The sequence below is a fragment of the Monodon monoceros genome, unplaced genomic scaffold, assembly GCF_005190385.1.
Source record: "Monodon monoceros isolate NGI ecotype Baffin Bay Population unplaced genomic scaffold, NGI_Narwhal_1 Super_Scaffold_13, whole genome shotgun sequence".
Classification (NCBI taxonomy): Eukaryota; Metazoa; Chordata; class Mammalia; order Artiodactyla; family Monodontidae; genus Monodon; species Monodon monoceros.
Window position 1 is genome coordinate 8703901 of NW_021703769.1, and position 20683 is coordinate 8724583.

General features: G+C 44.3%; 1 protein-coding gene across 2 annotated transcripts in view; it reads right to left on the reverse strand.

Annotated features, from left to right (window-relative positions):
* The window catches only part of TSHZ2 (teashirt zinc finger homeobox 2), a 454538-nt gene that overhangs the window by 179915 nt on the left and 253940 nt on the right, over positions 1-20683 (reverse strand). The window contains exon 2 of one of the 2 annotated variants that reach the window (XM_029221641.1): positions 2588-5533. In XM_029221641.1, the coding sequence (XP_029077474.1) occupies positions 2588-5533 (2946 nt within the window). Of the gene's footprint in view, positions 1-2045; positions 5534-20683 lie in introns of those variants that run through there. The other variant, XM_029221639.1, reaches the window with a different exon arrangement.

The following is a 20683-nucleotide window of genomic DNA, read 5'->3' on the forward strand; positions in this document are numbered from 1 at the left end:
GTTTTCATATAATGATAACTTTGTAATATGGTGTTTTGAAGGTCCAAATCAGAAATGTTTATTCTGTACAGATGCAGAGGGATGAGAAAAGGGCTATCTTATCTACGTATTTAACAGACTTGTAAGTACCTTTGTGTCGGTTTTTCCAAATTATTGGTTTTTCTTTGCTTCTCTAGAACAGGTTTGTGCATTTCAGATTTGGACTGAGGCTTTCTTTCCCTCCCCATTCTCCATTTACATACTGCAATGTTTTGGCTGTGCTATTAATTTTTAAAAAATGATTACAAACCTCAAATGTGGAAAATTGGTCTTCACTGTAGCACAAATAAACACTACCTATTTGTCCTTTTCACCATGGTTTGGACCTACCACTATGGGATTGGAAGCATTTATCTCTGTGTGTTCTGTGTATATCCATCTACTTTTTTCTTTTTTGAAGGACCAGGAAAGCATGATAGTAAGTTACATAAAATTTAAAATGTTATATAGCAAATAAGTAGGTGTCATGGACACCCAAGCTCACATTTAGATCCAATAGATGCATTTCAGCTTTTCTTTCAATAGTATGAGCTGAACAAATCATGCTGGGAAAGCAAGAGAGGAATCTGCCAGTAAATACACTTTAATTATCATGATAAAAACATGCAAACAAAACAAAAGTCTTCATTTGGGCCCAGAGAGCCATTAGCCGTTAGAGCGATAGGATGGGTTCCCCCTTTGTCAGAAGCTCTTAGATCTTCTCGCTGAGGCAACAGCCCCAGTTTTTAACCCTTCATTTCATTCTGACCAGCCTTGCATTCAGTGAACCTCCCTATGTGATGTGAAGTGAGCCCAAAGCCGCATCATATACATGGCCGTCCCCACCCGGAACTCCGCTGGTGCCCATGGCTCGGTGGCTTGATCCGAAAGTCTCCCATTTAACAAGTGCTCTGACAGGAGGAGGTGGTGAGGGCTTATACAGTTGACCCTTGAACAACATGGGTTTGAGCTGCCTGAGTCCACTTATACATGGATTTTTTTCAAGCGTAAATACTACATAGCCCAGGGTTGGTTGAATCTGCGTGTGTGGAACCTCGGATACAGAGGAAGCAGGGATAGGCAGGCCACACCGTAGGGAGGGCCGACTATAAGTTACACGCGGATTTCCCACTGCGCAGAGGGTTGGCACCCCTAACCCCCAAGTTGTTTAAGGGTCAAGTGTATTCTAGTATGAGCTGTTCGTATCTCATATCTTAACCAAAAGAGCTAATCTATAACCTAGCATGACATAAACTGGGCTGGCAAGTGCCAAAGGCTTAAGTCAGGTTGGGTCCCATTATGGGGTGTGGCCTAACACCCCAACCTGAACGTTTGATGGTCCCTAGCACGTGGGGGGTGTCATGCTGGAGGGGAGAGAAAAGGAGGTAGAGAAAATACATAAAGGGCAGTGAAAGGAAGTTCAGCCTTGCTTATGCTCAACGTTTGAAAATGGCTGGTGGGACTAGTCTGCCAAGGTACTTGACCTTGGCGTCTGTCCTCTTTCCTGAAGGTGACATAGGTAGTCTGGGCACTGGTGACTCTGCCAGGCATGGAACTTTGATGATACATGATGCCAATTATCTCAAGCTGTGGGACCCCATGTGCCTTGGCAATGAGTGTGCAGAACGTCCTTTGCTTCTTTATATAAAATAAAATCTCAAAGCCATGCATTGCATCTACCTTTGCTAAAGGTGGACTCTGATATTAGCTTTATCTTCAGGACAACCAAAAGACGAGGGAGGAAAATAAGCTTCCTCTCTTTTCATCTCAGTGTTCTGCAGAAAGAGTATTTTCCTACCATCCAACTACAGGGCATATGCCCTTTCACAGGAGACGTAATGGATAGGAAATAAAGGGGAGGGAGTGGAAGGTAGTAATTGCTGCAAGTAAGCTGCCCAAAGCATTAATTACTAGTAATAATAATAAAGCCAGCTTTAAACTATTCATGAGTTGATTAAGAAATCTCTGTATAGTGGCTGCCCCCAGGAACCCTACAATCTTTATTCGCTCGCTCACTTTTTAAAAAGAATTTTCATCACCTTGTAAGTCATTCGCGTTACTCTCGGAAGGTGAGGTGGTGAAATGGGACAGTAAGAAAAGTCAGTACTTATCAATTAAAATGAGGTGTAGCCTTGGCCGGACTTTGAAAGTTGGGCCTTGGGTAACTAAGAGGGGCCTTGGGTATCAAGAAGCAGTATACCTGTGAGCTCCATCTCTCTGAACCCATTTTATTCTATTTCCCAACGCTGAACTGGAGAAATTGAGAGAATGGCTAGGGCTTAATTATCATGTTCTAGAGTCTTCCACAAAAATTCGTGCTATTCCAGCAGGTTACTGTGCTCTTGGTATAGGGAGATGTCAGCTGCCTCTAAATAGACCCATCTCCCTTCTAGAAGCTCCTCACAAAGTGACTGTCACAACCACGTGGGAGCAAACCCATACCTGCAGAGCTATTCTTCATCCACGTCTGTTACAAACTGTGAATGGTGCTCGGGTGACTTGCTGTGCGTTTTGCTTAGGTGGAGTTTTACTGCGTGTTTGCTCACAAATGTCCGACAGCACAACTTACACTTGAACTTAGAGTCTGTGTCCTCTTCGCCAGCTATGGTTTCCGGTGACCTCTGAGCCGACGATACCCGGGAGATCTCTCGCTCCACTTTGCTTTGCTGTTCCACGGCCACGCGGGTCATGTCCTTCATTTGGAAACCTAGGTGAGATTCTAAGTGACTGATGTAGGTAGAAGGGGTTCGGAACTGGGAGACACAGTCGCTGCAATAAAAGATAGGCTGTCCTTTGTCCATGTTTTTCAGAAATTTGGTCCCGCCCGTTTTCCTAAGTTGGTACTTGACGTTGGCGAGCCAGTGGCTGATGGTGGTCATTGAGAGCCCCGTAAACTTCGAGATCTGCATTCGCTCTTGTGGGCCCAGATCGGACAGCAGGTATTTGCCCTCCGATGTCTGGAAGAGGCTGGAGGCAAACTGAGCCTGCAGGATTAGAAGATGCTGAGGGTTCCAGTTGGACTGCCGGCCTTTTCTTTTATGCAAGGTTGAGACTTCGCTGGACACGTCCTCAAAGCGCCTGACGTCCATCTCCAGCTTCACGGGAGGGACCCTGGAGGAAGCAGCAGGCTTTGGGGTGGTGGCTTTGGGGAGGACTTTGACCATGTCCGCGATATCAGACAGAGCGTGCTTCTGGGGCGGGGACGTACAGGACTGTGCTTGCGAGGACTCAGCCTTCTTGCTTTTGGACTTGGTCAGGTCAATGGGCTGATCGTTGCTCTCAAACAGGTAGCGTCTGGACACGCTGGCCGGCCTTGTGGAGACAGGACTCAAAACCGGCTTGTCCATGACACTGAGATTCGACTTATGAAACATCGACATTGTGCTTGAGCTCGGGCTGGAGCAGGAAGGAGAGCGCAAGGGTTCCGTAGCTTTGCCCAGGTGATTGTTCAGGACAGACTGCAGGGCACTGAGCGGGTTGATGCACGGCAGGGCTGAAGCATGGTTGGCGAGGGCACAGCCGTTGCTGGGAGAAGATGCTGGCTCCAAGGGCTGGGGTTTCTCTTTCTCACCACCTTCTTTCATCCGCTTGTCCTCCTCCTTCAGGGGACAAGGCTCAGCCTTTTTGGATTCTGAAGGGGGTTCACATTTGGAGAAAGAATCCCCCTCACTGTGGCTGAAAGAGGACGCCTCTTCCTGGGGACTCTCTTTCCCACACTCCTTCACCACTTCATCTTTGTCGTCGGGTTCCTTCTTAACTTGCGTGTATGGGGTCAGGCTCGTGGGCACAGAAACCAGCGGCATTACTTTCCACTTGGGTGCAATTGGCCTTAACTTGTTGCTGAGGTTGGGTCGAATCTGCAGTACCTGGGAGCCCATCGGCAAAGAAGGCTTGGTGCCCTCTGACAGCTGGTAGGCGGCATGGATGCTGGGGTACGCGCTCCAGCTGGGAGCTCCATTCTGGGCTTTGTTGATGGCGGTGGTAACAGTATTTTCCAGTGACTTCAAAATGTCGCCTCCACCCTTTGAGCCGTCTTCCAAATCTTCCTCCCTTAGATACTGGTATTTTATCGTCGGGTCTAAAGGCTTCTGTAGAGGGTCCTTACAGTCCTCGCTTTTCACGATTTTCTCATCCTTGTTGATCTGCTCTGGTTTTTCTTTTTTACTCTCTCTCTTTAACTCAGTTGTAGAAGCCGTGCAGTCGGAAGCTGAGTTACTCGATGGCTTGGGAGCCAGAGAATCACTGTTTGGGGCATCTGACAATGACTGCATCTTCTCCACGGCGAGTGGGTCTAGCACCAGCTGCTTCCCTTTCTTGGAGGCAGAGCTGGTGACCTTGAGAAAGTGACCGGTGACCATCATGTGGGTGGTGAGCTGCTGCAAAGTATCGTGGGAGCTCCCACACTCCATGCACTTCAAGATCTGGGACTTGCAGGCCTCGAACTGCCAGGTGTAGCTGGCGCCATTTTGGTAGCCGTAGCGATTGTTGGAGGACAGCTGTAAGTTGGCGTTCTTCTGAGAAGGAAACGAATCTGCAAACGATCCTGTGGTCGAATCGGGGGAACACGGCCGATTGATGTCAAAGATGCGTTTCTTAGCCGGAGTGACCATTTTCGATGAAATGGTTGGTACTGGTTCCTTCAAAGGCACTTTTTGGTAATGTTTTGTTTTGATCATGTGGACGCTCAAATCTTGGAGGGAATCGAAGGAGTCGCCACAAAACATACATTTCAGGACCTTTTGAGCGTCCTCCTTGTCCATATCCTGGAAAGCCCTTTTCCGGGGCTTTGAATAGCTCGTGGGTCTGAGCTTGTCCTTTCTGCGGTTGTCATCTTGATAGTGGCCCGTTTCGTTCATGTGCACGGTCAACTCGACCAGGGTGTCATAGGCGGCACTGCACTGCCGGCACCGGAACCTGCTGGCCCCGGTGAAAACGGTCCCGCACATCTTACTGCTCTGCCGGTACAGCTGGACCGAGCTGAACAGGCTGGGCTTCGACACGGATCTGGAAGGCAAGTTCTGCTGTAGGCTTTTGGACAGAGCGTCTTGGTGCCAATCGAAATCGGTCTTGTTGCTGCCATTTCGGGGGTCACAATTCCGCCTCTCGCTGTTGGACAGTTTGAAGCCAAGACCCAGGCCCGACCAGTAGGAATCAGACAAGATGTTGGCGTAGACGGCGGTCATTTTATCCATGCAACTGTGGGCTTCGTTTGGAAGCTTGGGGTGCACGCTTGCTTTCTTGTCCAAGGCATCTCGGCCGCACACACTCCTGATGTCTGACACCTGATCACTGGCGTCACTCAGCAAGGACTCATTCTCGGCGTCCTGATTGGACAGGTGACTTCCTGGCGAGTTCTGGTAGCTGAAGCAGCCTTTCTGCTCGGGGCCCGTTTCTAGCTCCTCGTCTGTCCCTGGGTCATTGCTGCCCTGAAGTTGAGCTACCGAACCACTGTCTTCTTCTTCCTCCTCCTCTTTTATTTCCTCCTCTTCCTTCAGCTGTTCTTCCTGGGCGTAGCCTGCCAGAGAACAAGAAGAGATGAGATAACAGTAGCAGGTGACATATCCCATCCCAATTTCCCCACTTGGACAAAGTGCTTCCCATATGGAACTAACAATGTAATCGACACTTTTATGAACTGCAAGCAACGGATGCAGGAAAAAGCCAAGTGATGTCTTTTGTGCCATCTAACGCCTTTTTAAAAAAATTGGCAGGAGTCATAATTCTTTATAAGTGCCTAGAATTCCAAGTTAATAATTTTCCTGTTTAAGGAATATCACTCTAATACTCCTATAATGGGACAGTCACTAAATTCACGTGTATGACTCTCAGGAAAGCTGGACTGAAATTCAGATCCTGTTACAGACATAGCTCTACAAGAAGGACGTTGGCTCATAAGAAAACTAAGACTTGACCCTTGGCATCCTCATGGTAAGGTTTACCAAGACACTTGGCCCTGCTGACATACACTCATTTTTGAGTGCTCAGAAGTAATTTGGATGCATAGCCATTACATTTTCGATAGCGAGGGTCCTTTTCGTTACAACATTTTTATTTGTAGAGAGTCGCACAGCAGGAAGAGAGATTATGGAGTATCAAATAAAATCTTCCATTGATAGCTGAAAAATTATGTAAGCTCAGCAAATATAATGATTTTAAAATAATAGCAAATGGTGTTAGAATGGGAGATTCGGGAACTATCCTATTATTCTCAAACAGGTTTATGAAGACCTTTTCAGACAAGGCTGAAAATGCCCTCTCGATCTTGTGCCTGTAATGTCAAATGCACTGTGATTTGTGGGTACCCGTCATGAGATGCCAATTATACATTTGATTTGTAGATGCAAAATGCTATTGGGGGTGCATGCTTTCCCTTCTCTGAAAGGACTTAGGACCAGTAATTGCATAGGGAAAATGAAGGCATGAGAGAGTGGGTGCAAAGGGAATTAATGGGCAAATACCCATCAATGGAGATGAGGAATGTGACTATTTATGCTCATGTGCTCATTTTCTTCACCTGGCCTTTTCAGAGCCATGTGGATAAAATGCAACCAAAGAAGTACCAAAGCAAGGGAGATTCAGTCTTAGATGTGTAAGGGCTGCATGATCTCAATGTGGTATTTTCCTTATGAGGTCCTATCTCCCCTCTCAGTGCAGGTGGGTACTTGGGAGAAACCCTAGGACAATGCTGTTACTTCCATTCACCAGGTATAATACTTGAAAAAAGGGGTGCTCAAGCATTGGCGGTCTCTCCTGAGAGGCAACCAGAGAGGAGAGAAGGGGGATTATTAGGAGTAAGTCACCTGCAGTCAGGAACTCCAAGGGCTCCAAAGACTGAAAAGGAAGAATATTTCTTTTTCATATTTTTATTTACTTATGTATTTTCCAAAATTAGGGATTTTTAAAACTTGAACTGTAGGTGATTTACAATAATGTGTTAGTTTCTGGTGTACAGCAAAGTGATTCAGTTATACACATATTTATATATACGTCTTTTCAGATTCTTTTCCATTATAGGCTATTATAAGATATTGAATATAGTTCCCTGTGCTATACAGTAAATCCTTGTTGGTTACCTATTTTATATACAGTAGTGTGTATCTGTTAATCCCATACCCCTAATTTATCCCTCCCCTGCCTCCTCTTTGGTAACCATAAATTTGTTTTCTATGTCTGTGAGTCTGTTTCTGTTTTGTAAATAAGTTCATTTGTATTGCTTTTTAGATTCTACATATAAATGATACCCTATAATATTTGTCTTTCTCTGTTTGACTTACTTCACTTAGTATGATAATCTCTCAGTCCATCCATGTTGCTGCAAATGGCAATATTTCATTCTTTTTTTGTGGCTGAGTAGTATTCCATTATATACGTATGTGTGTGTGTATATATATATATGTATGTATATCTGCACATATATGTATATATACCACACCGAAGATAAAGAATATTTATTATTATCTCCTAGGACCTGTGCTAACTATTGCAAATACATTCTTTCATTTTATCTAATATCCACACGAAGTAAAAACTATTATTATTTTCATTTCACAGATGCAGAAACTGAGGCTCTGAGTTTGAGAAATTTTTCCCAAGGCCACATAGTTAGCATTGCAGGGTCATGCCTGAATCCAGCCTGTGTGATGAGAGCATCCATGGTCTTAACCACTATGTTCCACTCTCTTTTTAGTACCAATCTAATAAATAAGAAAACTTTGCAGAGACCCAAAGGTTAAAGGTCAAGCCATGGGGTTTCTCTGAAACGTCACCAAATATATAACCACCTTGGAGGGGAGAACTGTAGGAATACTGTGGACGAGAGTCCACAATTTTAAGGGCGTGATAGTGTAAAACAAAATGAAATGTAAAAACTCAGCCTCGCCAGTGGTTTTGTGGTTGTGTTCCATTTTTTTGTTGTTGTTATTGGTGTTGTGTTTTTGCTTTCCTAGCAGGTTGACAAGTGGATTTTTCATTAAACTGGGGTTGCTGGTCCCTAGTTCCATAAATTGATTTGAAGAAAAAGCAGCTTCTCAATCTAGGCAAACAGTCGTTAATAAGTGGTCAGTACTTGCAAGAAAACCCTAGCTTAGAATAACTGAATTAGATCACACCCCACCCCCAACCCCATCCTCATCGTGTTTTCTTTTTCCTGGACTAGTTTGTATGTTTGTAGAAATAGTCATACCATTAAGATGAAGAAAAAGGTCTATTAACAAAATTAATAAATGACTTGTTACAGAGCCAAGCAAAATACTCCAAAGAATCAGGCAAATTTAACCAATTCAAAACAGGGTTACTTTTGAGAATTAAAAGGGCTTTATTACTCATACACTGGGATGATACATATTAGCCAGGACTGTTCCAGGCTAAGCTATATAGTCACCACACCTATGGGTGATATGATCACTGAAACAAAGAACACATACACCTACACACAAAGCAGGTGAAGAAATCTAGGGGGAAAAGAGAAGGCTTTTGCTCATTACGGTTGGTTAACATGTTGCCAGGTTTTATTCATCTCACTATTTTCAGTGCCTAGCACAGGGCCTGATACTTAGTAGGCAGTTGGGAAATAATTCATGTTACGTTCATTGCATGTGTGTTGATGAAACATACATGCATGCTTGCATATGCAGGCGCGCGTGCACACACACACACACACACACCCCACAGACAATCTGCCCAGCCAATATAGTCATTTTCACACAAGGAGAAAAGAAGTGTCTTTTTTAATGCTGACATTTGGAAGCTGAGCTTTCCGGACCAGCTCAACTTCACAATCTACTTTGTCCTTCTAAATGGATTCCCCAGAAGAAAAGTCGAAGACAGCAAATGCCTCCCCCACAATACAGATAAAATTTTCTGCTTAATTAGGCATTGACATGTTTACTATAACCTTTACAGAAGAGTAACTCGCGCTGAGAGACCCTTTGTGTCTGTTTTCTTCTGCAGAACAGACTAAATCTCATGCACCCGATAAAGTAACGCATTGAAAAGCCTCATAAAAAAATGCCAAAGCATCCATCAGAGTGAGTGTATTTTAACAATGGCTGGAGGTTCCAAGGAGTTTTAAAAAACACATTTTAATATTATACATTTAAAACTGTTCACTTAAGTGGTTTTCTTTGCCACCAGCAGCTGAGGGGAGAGAGAGGGAAGACAGCCAGAATATGGGTGATCTGTGTGTATAATGAGTATCTGTGTCTCTCTCTATTGATGATTTGTTCAATAAGATTGCATCATGTGTAAATCTTGGTAAAGTGGATGAGTGGCAAGTTTATTCCTATGAATGCTTATCTAGCAAAAGAAAATGATCACAATTGCACTGAGGCACAAGGAGAAAGGAGTGTCCTCTGCAGAACCTCCTTGTTGACTTTGGGTTTAAGATCAAACTTCATGGTGGCAAACATCTCCCTGTCCAACCTAAATGTCTAATTTCATCCCTTACCACTGCCTGACTGTGGCCACATGAAGCTTCTTCACTCCCAGGACAGGTAATTCATGGGCAAACTCAGTTCCATGTCTAAAAGTTCTACAGTCAAGAGACCATCTCTCTTCTACTCCACAGCCACTGCTCTTTGTCGCCACTGCTGTTCACTCACGTGACTAAATGGGCTTCCTGCTTCCACTTCCTCTAGTCTGTTTTCCAGAGAACTAACTGCTAGAATGTTCTTTATTAAAGATGTTAGTTGGTGACTCACTGTTATAACTCCTGCAGTGTCTTTCTGCTGCACAAATAGAAATATATTATAAAATTCAAACCCTTCGCCTGGTCTATAAGAGCTGGCAGGATTTGACTTTTGCCTTTTTGCTTTATCGCCCAGTACTCTCGCCTTGCCCTCCATACCCATGGTGCAACAACCTACTGGTTCCTTCTTGCGTCTGCCGATCCTTTCCTTGACTGTGGTTCTTTGCAATTGCAGATTTCTCTGCTTGGAAGGCTCTTCCTCTTTGGAAGTTGGTTCCTTTTCATGCTTTAGAATTCAGCTCAAATGGCCCCTTCCTGACCAGTTGTCCCTTCTCTGTGTAACTCTAGATCACATCAACCTACTTACTGGAAGCACTGTGGCACTGACCATACTCTGAAATCATCTTGTGTGTTTATTGACTGATTGTGTCCTCCCACTAAATGTAAAGGTAAAATGTCTGTCCCCTTGAAGGCAGAGACCTCGCTTCTCCCAGCACTCAGAGAGCATCCCGGCGCAGAAAGAGGTCCACAAGTTATCTGAGTGAGTGGACAAATAGATCATACAACGAAAGGGGATTAGTCCAGTTGCATCAGTGCAGTCGGCACCTGTGATGGGTATATCTCCCCACCCCAACCCTGATCTAGATCAGATGTGAATTACAACCATCCTGATCCACTTTCCTCAATGATAAAAACAGAACAACCCCACAGATCATCTTTTCAGAGCAACCCAGCCACCAACATTCTTGTTGCCAGAAATCCCTGAGCTGTGGATTTAAACTTTTTAAGTATGAAGGCTGCAAATGAGCATCAAAACTGCAAAGCATCAGGAAATACACTCAATATGAGCAGATTTTGATTCAAAAAAGATTCACGCTGGATGAATTTTGTCACTGATAACGCTCATTAGCTGTTCCATGATGTATATTACACAAATATTAATATTAGGGTGGTCTTATCCCAAATGCTTGATCTTAAAAAGGAGAGCTGTCATTAGAAAAATATACTATATATGCTGCAAACTTTTTACCCTATCATTATATGGGTAAATGCTGAAACAAATCCTCAAACTTTAGAAATTTCCTCTTACATCAAAGGTTAAAAGGAAAAGGAAACAATTAAAAAAATTACCACCTCAATTGTTCCAAAAACCTGTGGTCAGAATGGCTTAAATGAAATTGTGCAAAATAATTCATGGGTGGCACGATGTAAATATCAGATTTTTGCTAAGCATCCATGTTTGTAGTTGCCTTGAAAATCCACAATAGAGTGTTTACAGTAAAAGCACTGACAGTTTTTAAAGTGGCAGCAGAGGTGGAAGAGTCATAACCGGAGAAGAATATAAAACTCAAGAAGGTTGATTTTTAAAAATGAAACCAGAATTCAATCAAGACCTCATTTAAAAACATACCCGGTGGTGACAGGATCGTTTTTGCCAATCTACCCCACTAAATGACAGTTTAAAATCACATGAAGATTCCACAGTGTGCAGGGCAGACGTAAATGAGGGGATTGCAAGAATTTCTCACCGTGTACCCAGTAGGTACGGTAAATGATGACACGGAAGAAGGTCTTCCTGTCATGAGTCTCTAGTGTTTTGGTGACTGTGGTCTAGAAATCTGTTAATATGTATATTATTATTGGCACTAATTGGCACTCTTGTTGGCAGGCTGAGGAAAGAGATAGAGGATTTCTTGTTCAAGGAGGCTGAGCTACCTTTCAGTGGTGACTGTGTCCAGAGCAATGGCCCCTCGCAGGGCTGTGTTGAGGGGCTCTGTCTGCTTTGTGTTGCAGGAGGTGGTAGGCTACGGGGCTGTGGGATCCCCGGCTCCCTTCCTGAGCACAGACCTGACTTTACGGAGAATCCAGGTACCATTAGCCAAGGCTCAGCCTCCCTGCCGTCTGGAGAAATCTAAGCTCAGGCACATTTCTAAAAAGAGACATTTTCAATTCAATTTTCATATAGATTTTTATTCCTGCCACACCACATAAAACTCACTAACATAAGCGTGACTTGTACACACAGCTCAAGAGAGAAGGGCTGGTTCCTTCCTCTATCTGAATGTCAGAACCAAACACATAGAATTCTTTGTTTAAAGGAATGTTGAAGATGGAGTGGTTTAATGACACGAGGCTTCTCCTGGGCCCAGAAGTGCTCTGTAGAGATGGATGGAAAGCTTTCTGAAGGTCATCAAAACAACATCCCTTTTATTATTTCCTGCAGACGTTCAGTAAATTGGAATGTTTTATATGTACGATGGATACATATTGGGTGTGGTCTGCATGAAAAAAAAAGTCCATTTACGTAATATATTCTTGCTGGAGACACTTTCTTGGGCTATCCTCACAGCTCTTTGGACTGTAAAGCTGTTTCCTAACCATGCTCTGTGACTCTCTCCACAACTTGGTCATCAGCAAAAAAGGACTAAGTTAGTTTAAATCCGGGAAAGTGGATACTAGGTCATCCTTTTGCAGTTCATCTGTTTATTCATTTAATCAAGAAATATTTATTCTGCAGCTATCACATGCCACATGCTTTAGTAGAGTTTCCCTGGGACTTCCATCACAGTGGCTCCCCAAAGGCCCAGGAGAGTAGAGACCTGAGTTACAGAGAGAAGTTGGACACTGGAATTAGGGAGGAAAAGGTCATGATAAGGTCATGCATTACTGGAGGAATGCAGGTAACTTAAATGGCAAAGTAGGTCAGATGGAAAGAAAACAATCCTGAGTTCCGAAGTAGTGCTGGCATCCACCTGGAGAGACATAGAGGAGCTGCGGATAGCTGGAAAGTCCACGCCACATTGAAAGAGTACAGCTGCTACTCAAGGAACAATCACGGGGTCTAGGGCTGCCAGAAGCTTTGTTTGGACAAACCATGTAGAAGAAACCAAATATGTCTGGGATCCATCCATTTGCAAGCTCTAAACCAAAGGAATCAGCGGAGGCAGAGTTTGAAGATCTGGCATGCTCTCCTGTTGCTTTCTCATACCATCTCTTTGACCTTGATTCTCATCTGTCAATCCCAGATAGGAGTGACCATCCTAAGCCTACCTACCTCACAGGATTCTGTTAGGACAAAGGAGGAAATGGAAGAGAAAGTGTATCATAAACCCTTGCTCCTCGAAGGATGGTCCTTGGATCAGCGGCAACAGCACTTGGGAACTTGTTAGAAATGCAGACTCTCAGCTCCATCCAAGGCCTATCGAATAGGAATCATTTAACAAGATCCCCGGGGGAATTCACAGGCTCAAGAAAGTTTGAGATGCCCTGCTGTAAATGGCGAAACTCTTAACTAGGAGCAAGAGATTTGGTAAGCTACTCCTCTCTGCCTATGTTCCTACGTGTATGTGGGTACCAGCTTTGGGAAGAGAATACAACTTCGAGAGTTCCAGCCCCTCTCCTCTCCAGACAGCAAAGGATGAAATATCTGTGGCTTAGATAATTGCTTCCAGCTATACTGGGAAACGCCGAGCAAGAGAAAACTAAAAGTCACTGATTCAACGACTGATCAGTTAACTGAAGAGATAGGATGGCCCACTGGCCGTGGGATCAGGCAGGCCTCAGTTCACATCTGCCAGTTTCTCTTTAAATGTGATCGCAGGAAAGTTGCTGAAACTTTCAGAGGCTCAGTTTTCTCATCCATAAAATAAGAACACTAATAGTATTTCCTTCATAGGATAGCTAGGAATATCAAATGTGATGAAGTACGTAACACACCAAGGCTGTAGGACTACCTCCCGACTCTCAGTCCTGTTGTAGGCTCTTTATAAACACTGCACATCCTGACCGCCAATCTGAACCTGCAGACGGCTGAAATCAGTTGGCTTTGGCATTCTTCATTATCCCTAAATCCTGTTCCAAGCCAACCGCTTTTGATGATATTTGCATTAGATATGAACCAGATTTGTAAGTGTCATGCATAAGGAGAGAGCTTTATCCAATTTGGGGTTTGTTACTTAATATTAAATCATTCATACAAGGAGCCAGTGGTATGTGTGCTGGGAACTTCCGTAGAAGTGATGTGCAAACATCAAATGGCAAGTTATTAGGTTATTACCCATAATGATAATGTCTGCAATCTTCAAGAAATAAAACAACTCACGATTCCAGAAAACAGGTCTTTGTTGGAGGCCTTGGGCTTTGCAATGAGAGAGATGACTAATGGTCAAAGCAGAAGGTCTCCTAGAAAAAATGCTTTATATTCAACTACCTAGAATTTCAGTCTGGCATGTGTTATTATTGGGAAATGTCCTGGTGACAATTTTAAAAAGCAGAGTGAGAAAATATTCATGGAGAAGGGTGAGAAGGGGGCCACTTCATAAGATTTCTGGTAGTTCCAGTTTAGAAATCATTATCCTTATATTATCCTCACACCAAGAGAGCATAAATCAGGAGCAGGGGATAAAGAAAAGTGAAATGAAACAGGGACAAAGAAACTACACAATAGAACTGAGATTTTCCTATCAAAATAAGAGTTCTAGGCTTTGACTTTTCAAGTGGTAGCAAGTATTTTCAGCAAAATGTACATACTGATTTTCTATAATTTTCCCCCACATAGGGCTATATAAACACACCCACACGCCTATAGTTCTTTCTAAGACTATAAAGTTTGGAGGGGTTTTGTGGGGGTTTTTCGCCAAGAAAAGGGACAGTGAATCATTGTCTAGAACGACCTTCAGAAAGTATATGAAGCCGATGCACCATCTGTATTTTTTCAGACGTATATTCCCATTTTACTTGAAATAACATCATTAGCACAGCCATCCCACAGAGCTAGAAGGTGATCTTGTTTCCCTCTTGCCTGGCTTGAAGTCAAACATCGTTTCTTTTTTTTGGCAAATGCTGCTTCTTTCTCTGAAATATTTCATGCAGATAATGGCTAATGACCACTTCTCACTGCCTTTTCTCGAAAACGTCTAACTGCATTAGCCAAGAATGGACAAATTTTAACCTGCTTCTTTTGCTAAGTTCACGGCTGTGACCACTTCCCATTAAGAAAGAAAGAGAGAGAGAAGAAAGCTCACTGTTCCTTCAGAGAAGCAAATTGGCACTGTCAGAAAGCGAGCTGGCCTTTGCTTTTCTGGTGAAAAGTCTGCTATCTCTAGAATCACAGGAGTCCAAGGTGGAAAGACCTTTCACGTCTTATGAGCAGTGACTCAGTCAGACAAGGATCTCCTTGCCCTGGTATTCTTCAATTCTATGATTAATGGCTCAGATACTGGACCTTCCAGTTCTTCCTCTTCCTGTTGGATTCTCTGCCAGTTTGATCACTGTGACCAGTCTGGCTATGAGGACCACGGTGTATAGAACTTCCCCCCATCCCTAGGAGTTGAGCAGGGTTTCCAGGCTGCTTCTCCTTGCCTCAAACACTCCAATTTGACTTTTGTTCATTTGACATGAGGCAGATCAAGAACTCATCCCCTGTAAAAATATAAAGACTTATTCTCTTATCTCACCTTTGCACTTCAAGGTGAACGAGTTTATTAGCTGGTTTCTATAGAAGAAAACGTGGCCCCAGGAGCCAACTGGGTCACCATCACACTCCAACCCAGTGGTTCTCAACCCGGTGCATGTTTGTGCATTTGGACAATGTCTGGAGACACCTTTGCTTGTTATGACTGGAGACAAGGTGCTACTGGCGACTGGGGGGGTGGAGAGGCCAGGGGTGCCGCTAAACACCCCGCCATACACAGGACAGCCCTCACAAAGACAAAGAAATATTCCGTCTCAGATGTCAATAGCTGAGAAGTGCTGTAAAGCCAAGGTCAGCGGCATTGGCGCTGGGAATTGGCGACAACTCATCCTCTTTCTAGTTGTCAGTGAAGCGGGGGCTCTATGGGGAACACTTGGTGTTGTTAGGGGAGAACTAGAGAAGAAAGCACGCACAGCACGCTCACAGGTGTTACGACATGGAATTGAAGAGCACAAGGTCTGGAGCAAGCCTGCCCGGGTGCAAATCCCACCTCTGCCACGTCTCACATTGTCATCTGGAGCAAACTCCCAGCCTCTGTGGGTCTCAATGTCTTCATCTATAAATTGGAGATAATAGTAGTACCTCCCTCAAAAATGACTGTGAGAATTGAGATAACTGGAAAGAACTCAGAATGCCTGGCAACAATAAGCACTCAATGTATGTTCCCTCTTATTAGCATTACAAGAACAAAGACGTCGTCATGAAGAGACACATTTTGAAGCTGGATTTCTCGGGATGTTTAGTATTTACTCTTTCAAGTGTTGGCTGAAAAAAAAAGAATCTATCAGGCTCCTAGCATTATTCTCAACCAATTCCTTCTGGATTCATTTAAATCCCCTTATCAGAATGAGTATTTTTATACTACAAGAAACAAACAAACAAAAAGTTAATGATGAAAAGGATTAGCATTTCTAAATAACTCCAGTAACTCTGTCAAATAAATCCTGACCTATTTCAGTTCTTAATTAACTAGGTTAGCTTTTACAGGAGGCAACTTATCTAAAACAGCAAGTCTGATCTGAGGCCAAACCCGCACTGGATGGTTGGGTGAAGCAGTTCCTGGAAATGGCCCAAATTCTGGGACATACAGAGGTCTTCGATCCTTTTGAATCGACAGTTTGAAAAATCTGATGGAAAATCCTCCAGGGTTTTCTGACCCTTTGATTTAAGGTTAGGGCTGGTCTTTTCAAGGCTTGTCATCTTTTCTCTGCCCCTACCTACAAAGGAGATGGGTGAATGGGACAAGTCTTGAGGTCACTATGTCAGCATTCTTACCATCCCCACAATGGTACTGAACTGGTCATTCTCACAGGAGAGGACAGTGGGTGAGGACAACAGTGTCTGCGGATCTAATTTCTCCGAAGGGGAGCACAGATATATGGCTCATAATACATCCACTGTCTTGTCCTTGATATTCTTTATGACCTTTTTTTTTCCTTCTGTTTTATGTATTTTCCTCTACTTTTTTTTTTTTTTTTTTTAACGGTACGCAGGCCTCTCACCATTGCGGCCTCTCCCGTTGCGGAGCACAGGCTCCGGACGCGCAGGCTCAGCGGCCATGGCTCACGGGCCCAGACGCTCCGCAGCATGTGGGATCCTCCCGGACCGGGGCACGAACCTGGGTCCCCTGCATCGGCAGGCGGACTCTCAACCACTGCGCTACCAGGGAAGCCCTCCTCTGCTTTTAAAGTCTTCTGATGTTAGTTTTCTGTCAGCTCCCAAACCACTTTCAGGAAAGCTGAATTCTCCTAAAAAATAATATATGCATATTTTTCCTTAACAACAACCAAAAAGGCAGCTTTTTGTTCGGCTAATTGGTTAGTTAGTTTGCTTTTTGGTGTAAAAGATCATTTGTCTTTTCCTAGGGACATAACAAGAAAAAGAACCAGAGCTTTCTGACCTGGAGGAGGGTGATTAGGCCTGGGTCAAATTATTAGAAAAGGATCTTCTTGCATGTGGCCTCTAACACCTTTGACTGTCTATTAGGAGATAATAAAGGGAATTAGCCGTTGTACCTAAAGACAGCCGTTGTACCTAAAGACAGAGTTTCAAGGAGGACATTGGTTGCCTTTCCAGGTCTTGTTAATTTTTTGTTACTTATAAACATTTAAAAATGAGGTTGGGCTTCCCTATTCTGTCCATTAATTATCCATGATGATAAGGTCAATACTGTAAAATTTGGGACTGATGTTCATAGTCAAGCACCTAATCCATTGTAACTTACACATTGGCTATTTCAAATTCTGAGCCCACTTTATGTGCCACTTCCTTCCTGAGACCTTCTCCAAGAGCCCCAAATAGAGTCTCCCTTTCTCTGTGATCCATAGGACTTTACTCACATCTACTACTGGACAAACCAAACTGTGACTCTGGATCCCACCTCCCAGATGGTAAGCTCTTTAAGAGCAAGGAGGCTATTGGTGTTTATTTTCACATGCCCAGCACCGGGAGTTCTTGGCAGTCAGTAAGGACTCTGGAAATGCCCTTCTCTCTCCTTGACAGCTTTGTATTCTACGACTTTACATAGGATCTTCTTTTAAAAAAATTATAATTAATTAATTAATTTAGGCTGTGTTGGGTCTTTGTTGCTGCGCGCGGGATTTCTCTAGTTGCGGCGAGCGGGTACTACTCTTCCTTGAGGTGCGTGGGCTTCTCATTGCGGTGGCTTCTCTTGTTGTGGAGCATGGGCTCTAGGCGCATGGGCTTCAGTAGTTGTGGCATGAGGGTTCAGTAGTTGTGGCTCGCGGGCTCTAGAGCGCAGGCTCAGTAGTTGTGGCGCACGGGCTTAGTTGCTCCGCGGCATGTGGGATCTTCCCAGACCAGGGGTAGAACCCGTGACCCCTGCATCGGCAGGCAGATTCTTAACCACTGCACCACCAGGGAAGCCCTTTACATAGGATCTTGCTTAAACAGAACAGCAGAGACAATGTTTACCTAAGGAGGGTCCCAGCCCACAAGCACACACTGAATTATAGACACATGTGGGCTCCTACCACTCCTCCCCAGTGACACCCAACATATCTCTTGATGGCTCCACTGGGGTGATTCTGTTCCCTGGGGATATCTGCAATGTCTGGGAGCGTGTTGGTGGTCACAACTGGGGAGGGGCTGCTGCTGGCATCTAGTGGGCAGAAGTCAGGGCTGCTGAACACCCTACAGAGCACAGGACAGCGCCCGCAGCAAAGAATCATCTGGCCTAAAAGGCAATAATGCCAAGAATGGAAGCATTAGAAATCTTTCTCCTCAGTTCGAACATGAGCCCCATGAATGCTGGAGCTTATTTGCCTTGTTCACTGCTGCACACTCAGGGCCAAGCATGATTCTCGAGGTGACTATCGTCAAAAGCTCCTGAGGCTTTTGTCAGAGCATCATCCGTTTCCCACTGGTGTGGGTGCCCTGCCCTTGCCAATCATCCCCTCTGCATCTGCAGTTTAGGTGAGTTAAGAGTTGAGATCATCTCCTTTCTCTCTTTTTTTTTTTTTTTCGCGGTACGCGGGCCTCTCACTGCCGCGGCCTCTCCCGTTGCGGAGCACAGGCTCCGGACGCGCAGGCTCAGCGGCCATGGCTCACGGGCCCAGCCGCTCCGCGGCACGTGGGATCTTCCCGGACCGGGGCACGAACCCGTGTCCCCTGCATCGGCAGGCGGACTCTCAACCACTGCGCCACCAGGGAAGCCCCATCTCCTCTCTTCATGTTAAAGTAGGTAGTGTAGCTGATTTTATTTTTTAAGGCATATGATCAGTTTGGAACTGATGTAAGAATAACATTGTCAGGTCCAGGGGGAATAAATCTGCTCTCTTCCAAGCACATTGGGAAGAAGCCAGCAGGACATAGGTTCTAGTCTTCGGGGGATTAATTTAATGAAACTCCAGTGCATCTGGACTACTCTCCAGCAAGAATGATCCAGATAACATGTGTTTAAATAGTTGATGGTTTGTTTAAAGAGCAGAGAGGTAAAACGAAAACACGAGAACTTTCTCTTTTCTCTCTTTTCTTTCCCTGTTTTTGGCATTTCATGTTTGTTTAATACGAGCACATGACTCCAGCTTGGCCAGTCAGACTCTTGTTCCTGGAATCTGAATTCTGACCCCACAACTCAAGGATGGAAAATGGCTGGAGTGGATCCATCTTGACAACAGCAGCAAGAAGACGATGGCCCTCTGATTATGTCCCCGTGATAGAGGCCTACTGGCTCCTCCCCCTTCAGTAAGCTACTCCACACGTCTTCCAGCAAATTCCTTATTTTGACTTGAGTTAGCCAGAGATAACATTTGTGGTTTGCAAACAAAGACCTCACTGTCTAATGGATGGTGCTGAATACATACCTTGAATGAAAGAATGAATCCCTGCTAACTCTAACAGGATGGTTTCTTTGCATGTAGAATAAAGCAAGCTCAGACTCTTGGTGACATTGCCTGGCATTCAGTAGAGGGTAGTTTACATGTTCACAGACACATGGGCAGAGCATAAAGCAATGCTAATTAGAGCATCCTCTTTCTAGAAACCAAGAATTTCCCTCCAAAGCCAAAGTCCCCTCCATCCCGATGTACATTTTTCCATACAGCCTGGCTCTATGTATGGATCTGCCTTGAAGATGCTTTGTAGGAACATATCATCCCCCAGTGACTTGAATGTACCCTTCTAGCGTATGTTTTCCACGCTCATAGTCTACTGTGTCAATAATCTGCATATTTAAGAGTCCCCACATGCCAACTGAGACGATAGATGGGGCTGGTACAGTCTACTGGGTCAAAAATCTGCTTTAAATAGTCTATATACACAGGCGGTTGAGTAAATAACAGCATTTTCAAAAAGCCCCTAAATATATAATAACATGATAAATCGCATCAGCTCCTGAAGAGGCAGGCTCGCTACTGCTGATCAGGAAAATGACGTGCGCTTTAACAAGCCACTTACAAATGATCTCATCTTTTCCAGCTGTGGGAGCACTGTCTTTTCCTTGGCTGTATTTTTCATATGTAGAGAAAAGGAACCCAAACACAGACACACACGTGCGCGCGCGTATACGTATGCTCGATATTATCTGCGCGCATAAACTGGGTTTAAGCCAGTGGTCCAGATGTAGGCAGTCAAGGATTCAAGGCCAGAGGGAAAGGTTCTCCTGACTCGGGTTTGGAGAGTTCACCCATCACTCAGCTGCGTGTGATTCAGAGTTAAGCTGGGCTCCAAACGCACAAAAACTTCTGCTTAAATCAATCAGAAGCACTGATTTTGAGACCTCCATCTGACCTCATTTTGCTGGGAAGATGACTCTTTCTATACCACTTCATTAGAACCCTGGTTACTTATAAACTGCTTCTATGTGTACCATATTCTAATATTTTACATGCATGATTTTATTTTAGCCTCACACTTCACTGATGGGGGTGATACTATTAGTTCCATTTTTAAAGACAGAGGAATCGTAGGCTTCGAAAAGTTAAACAATTTTCCTAAGGTCACGTCCCAGACGTTGGTAGACTCCGGCTTTGAATTGAGCACGTGAG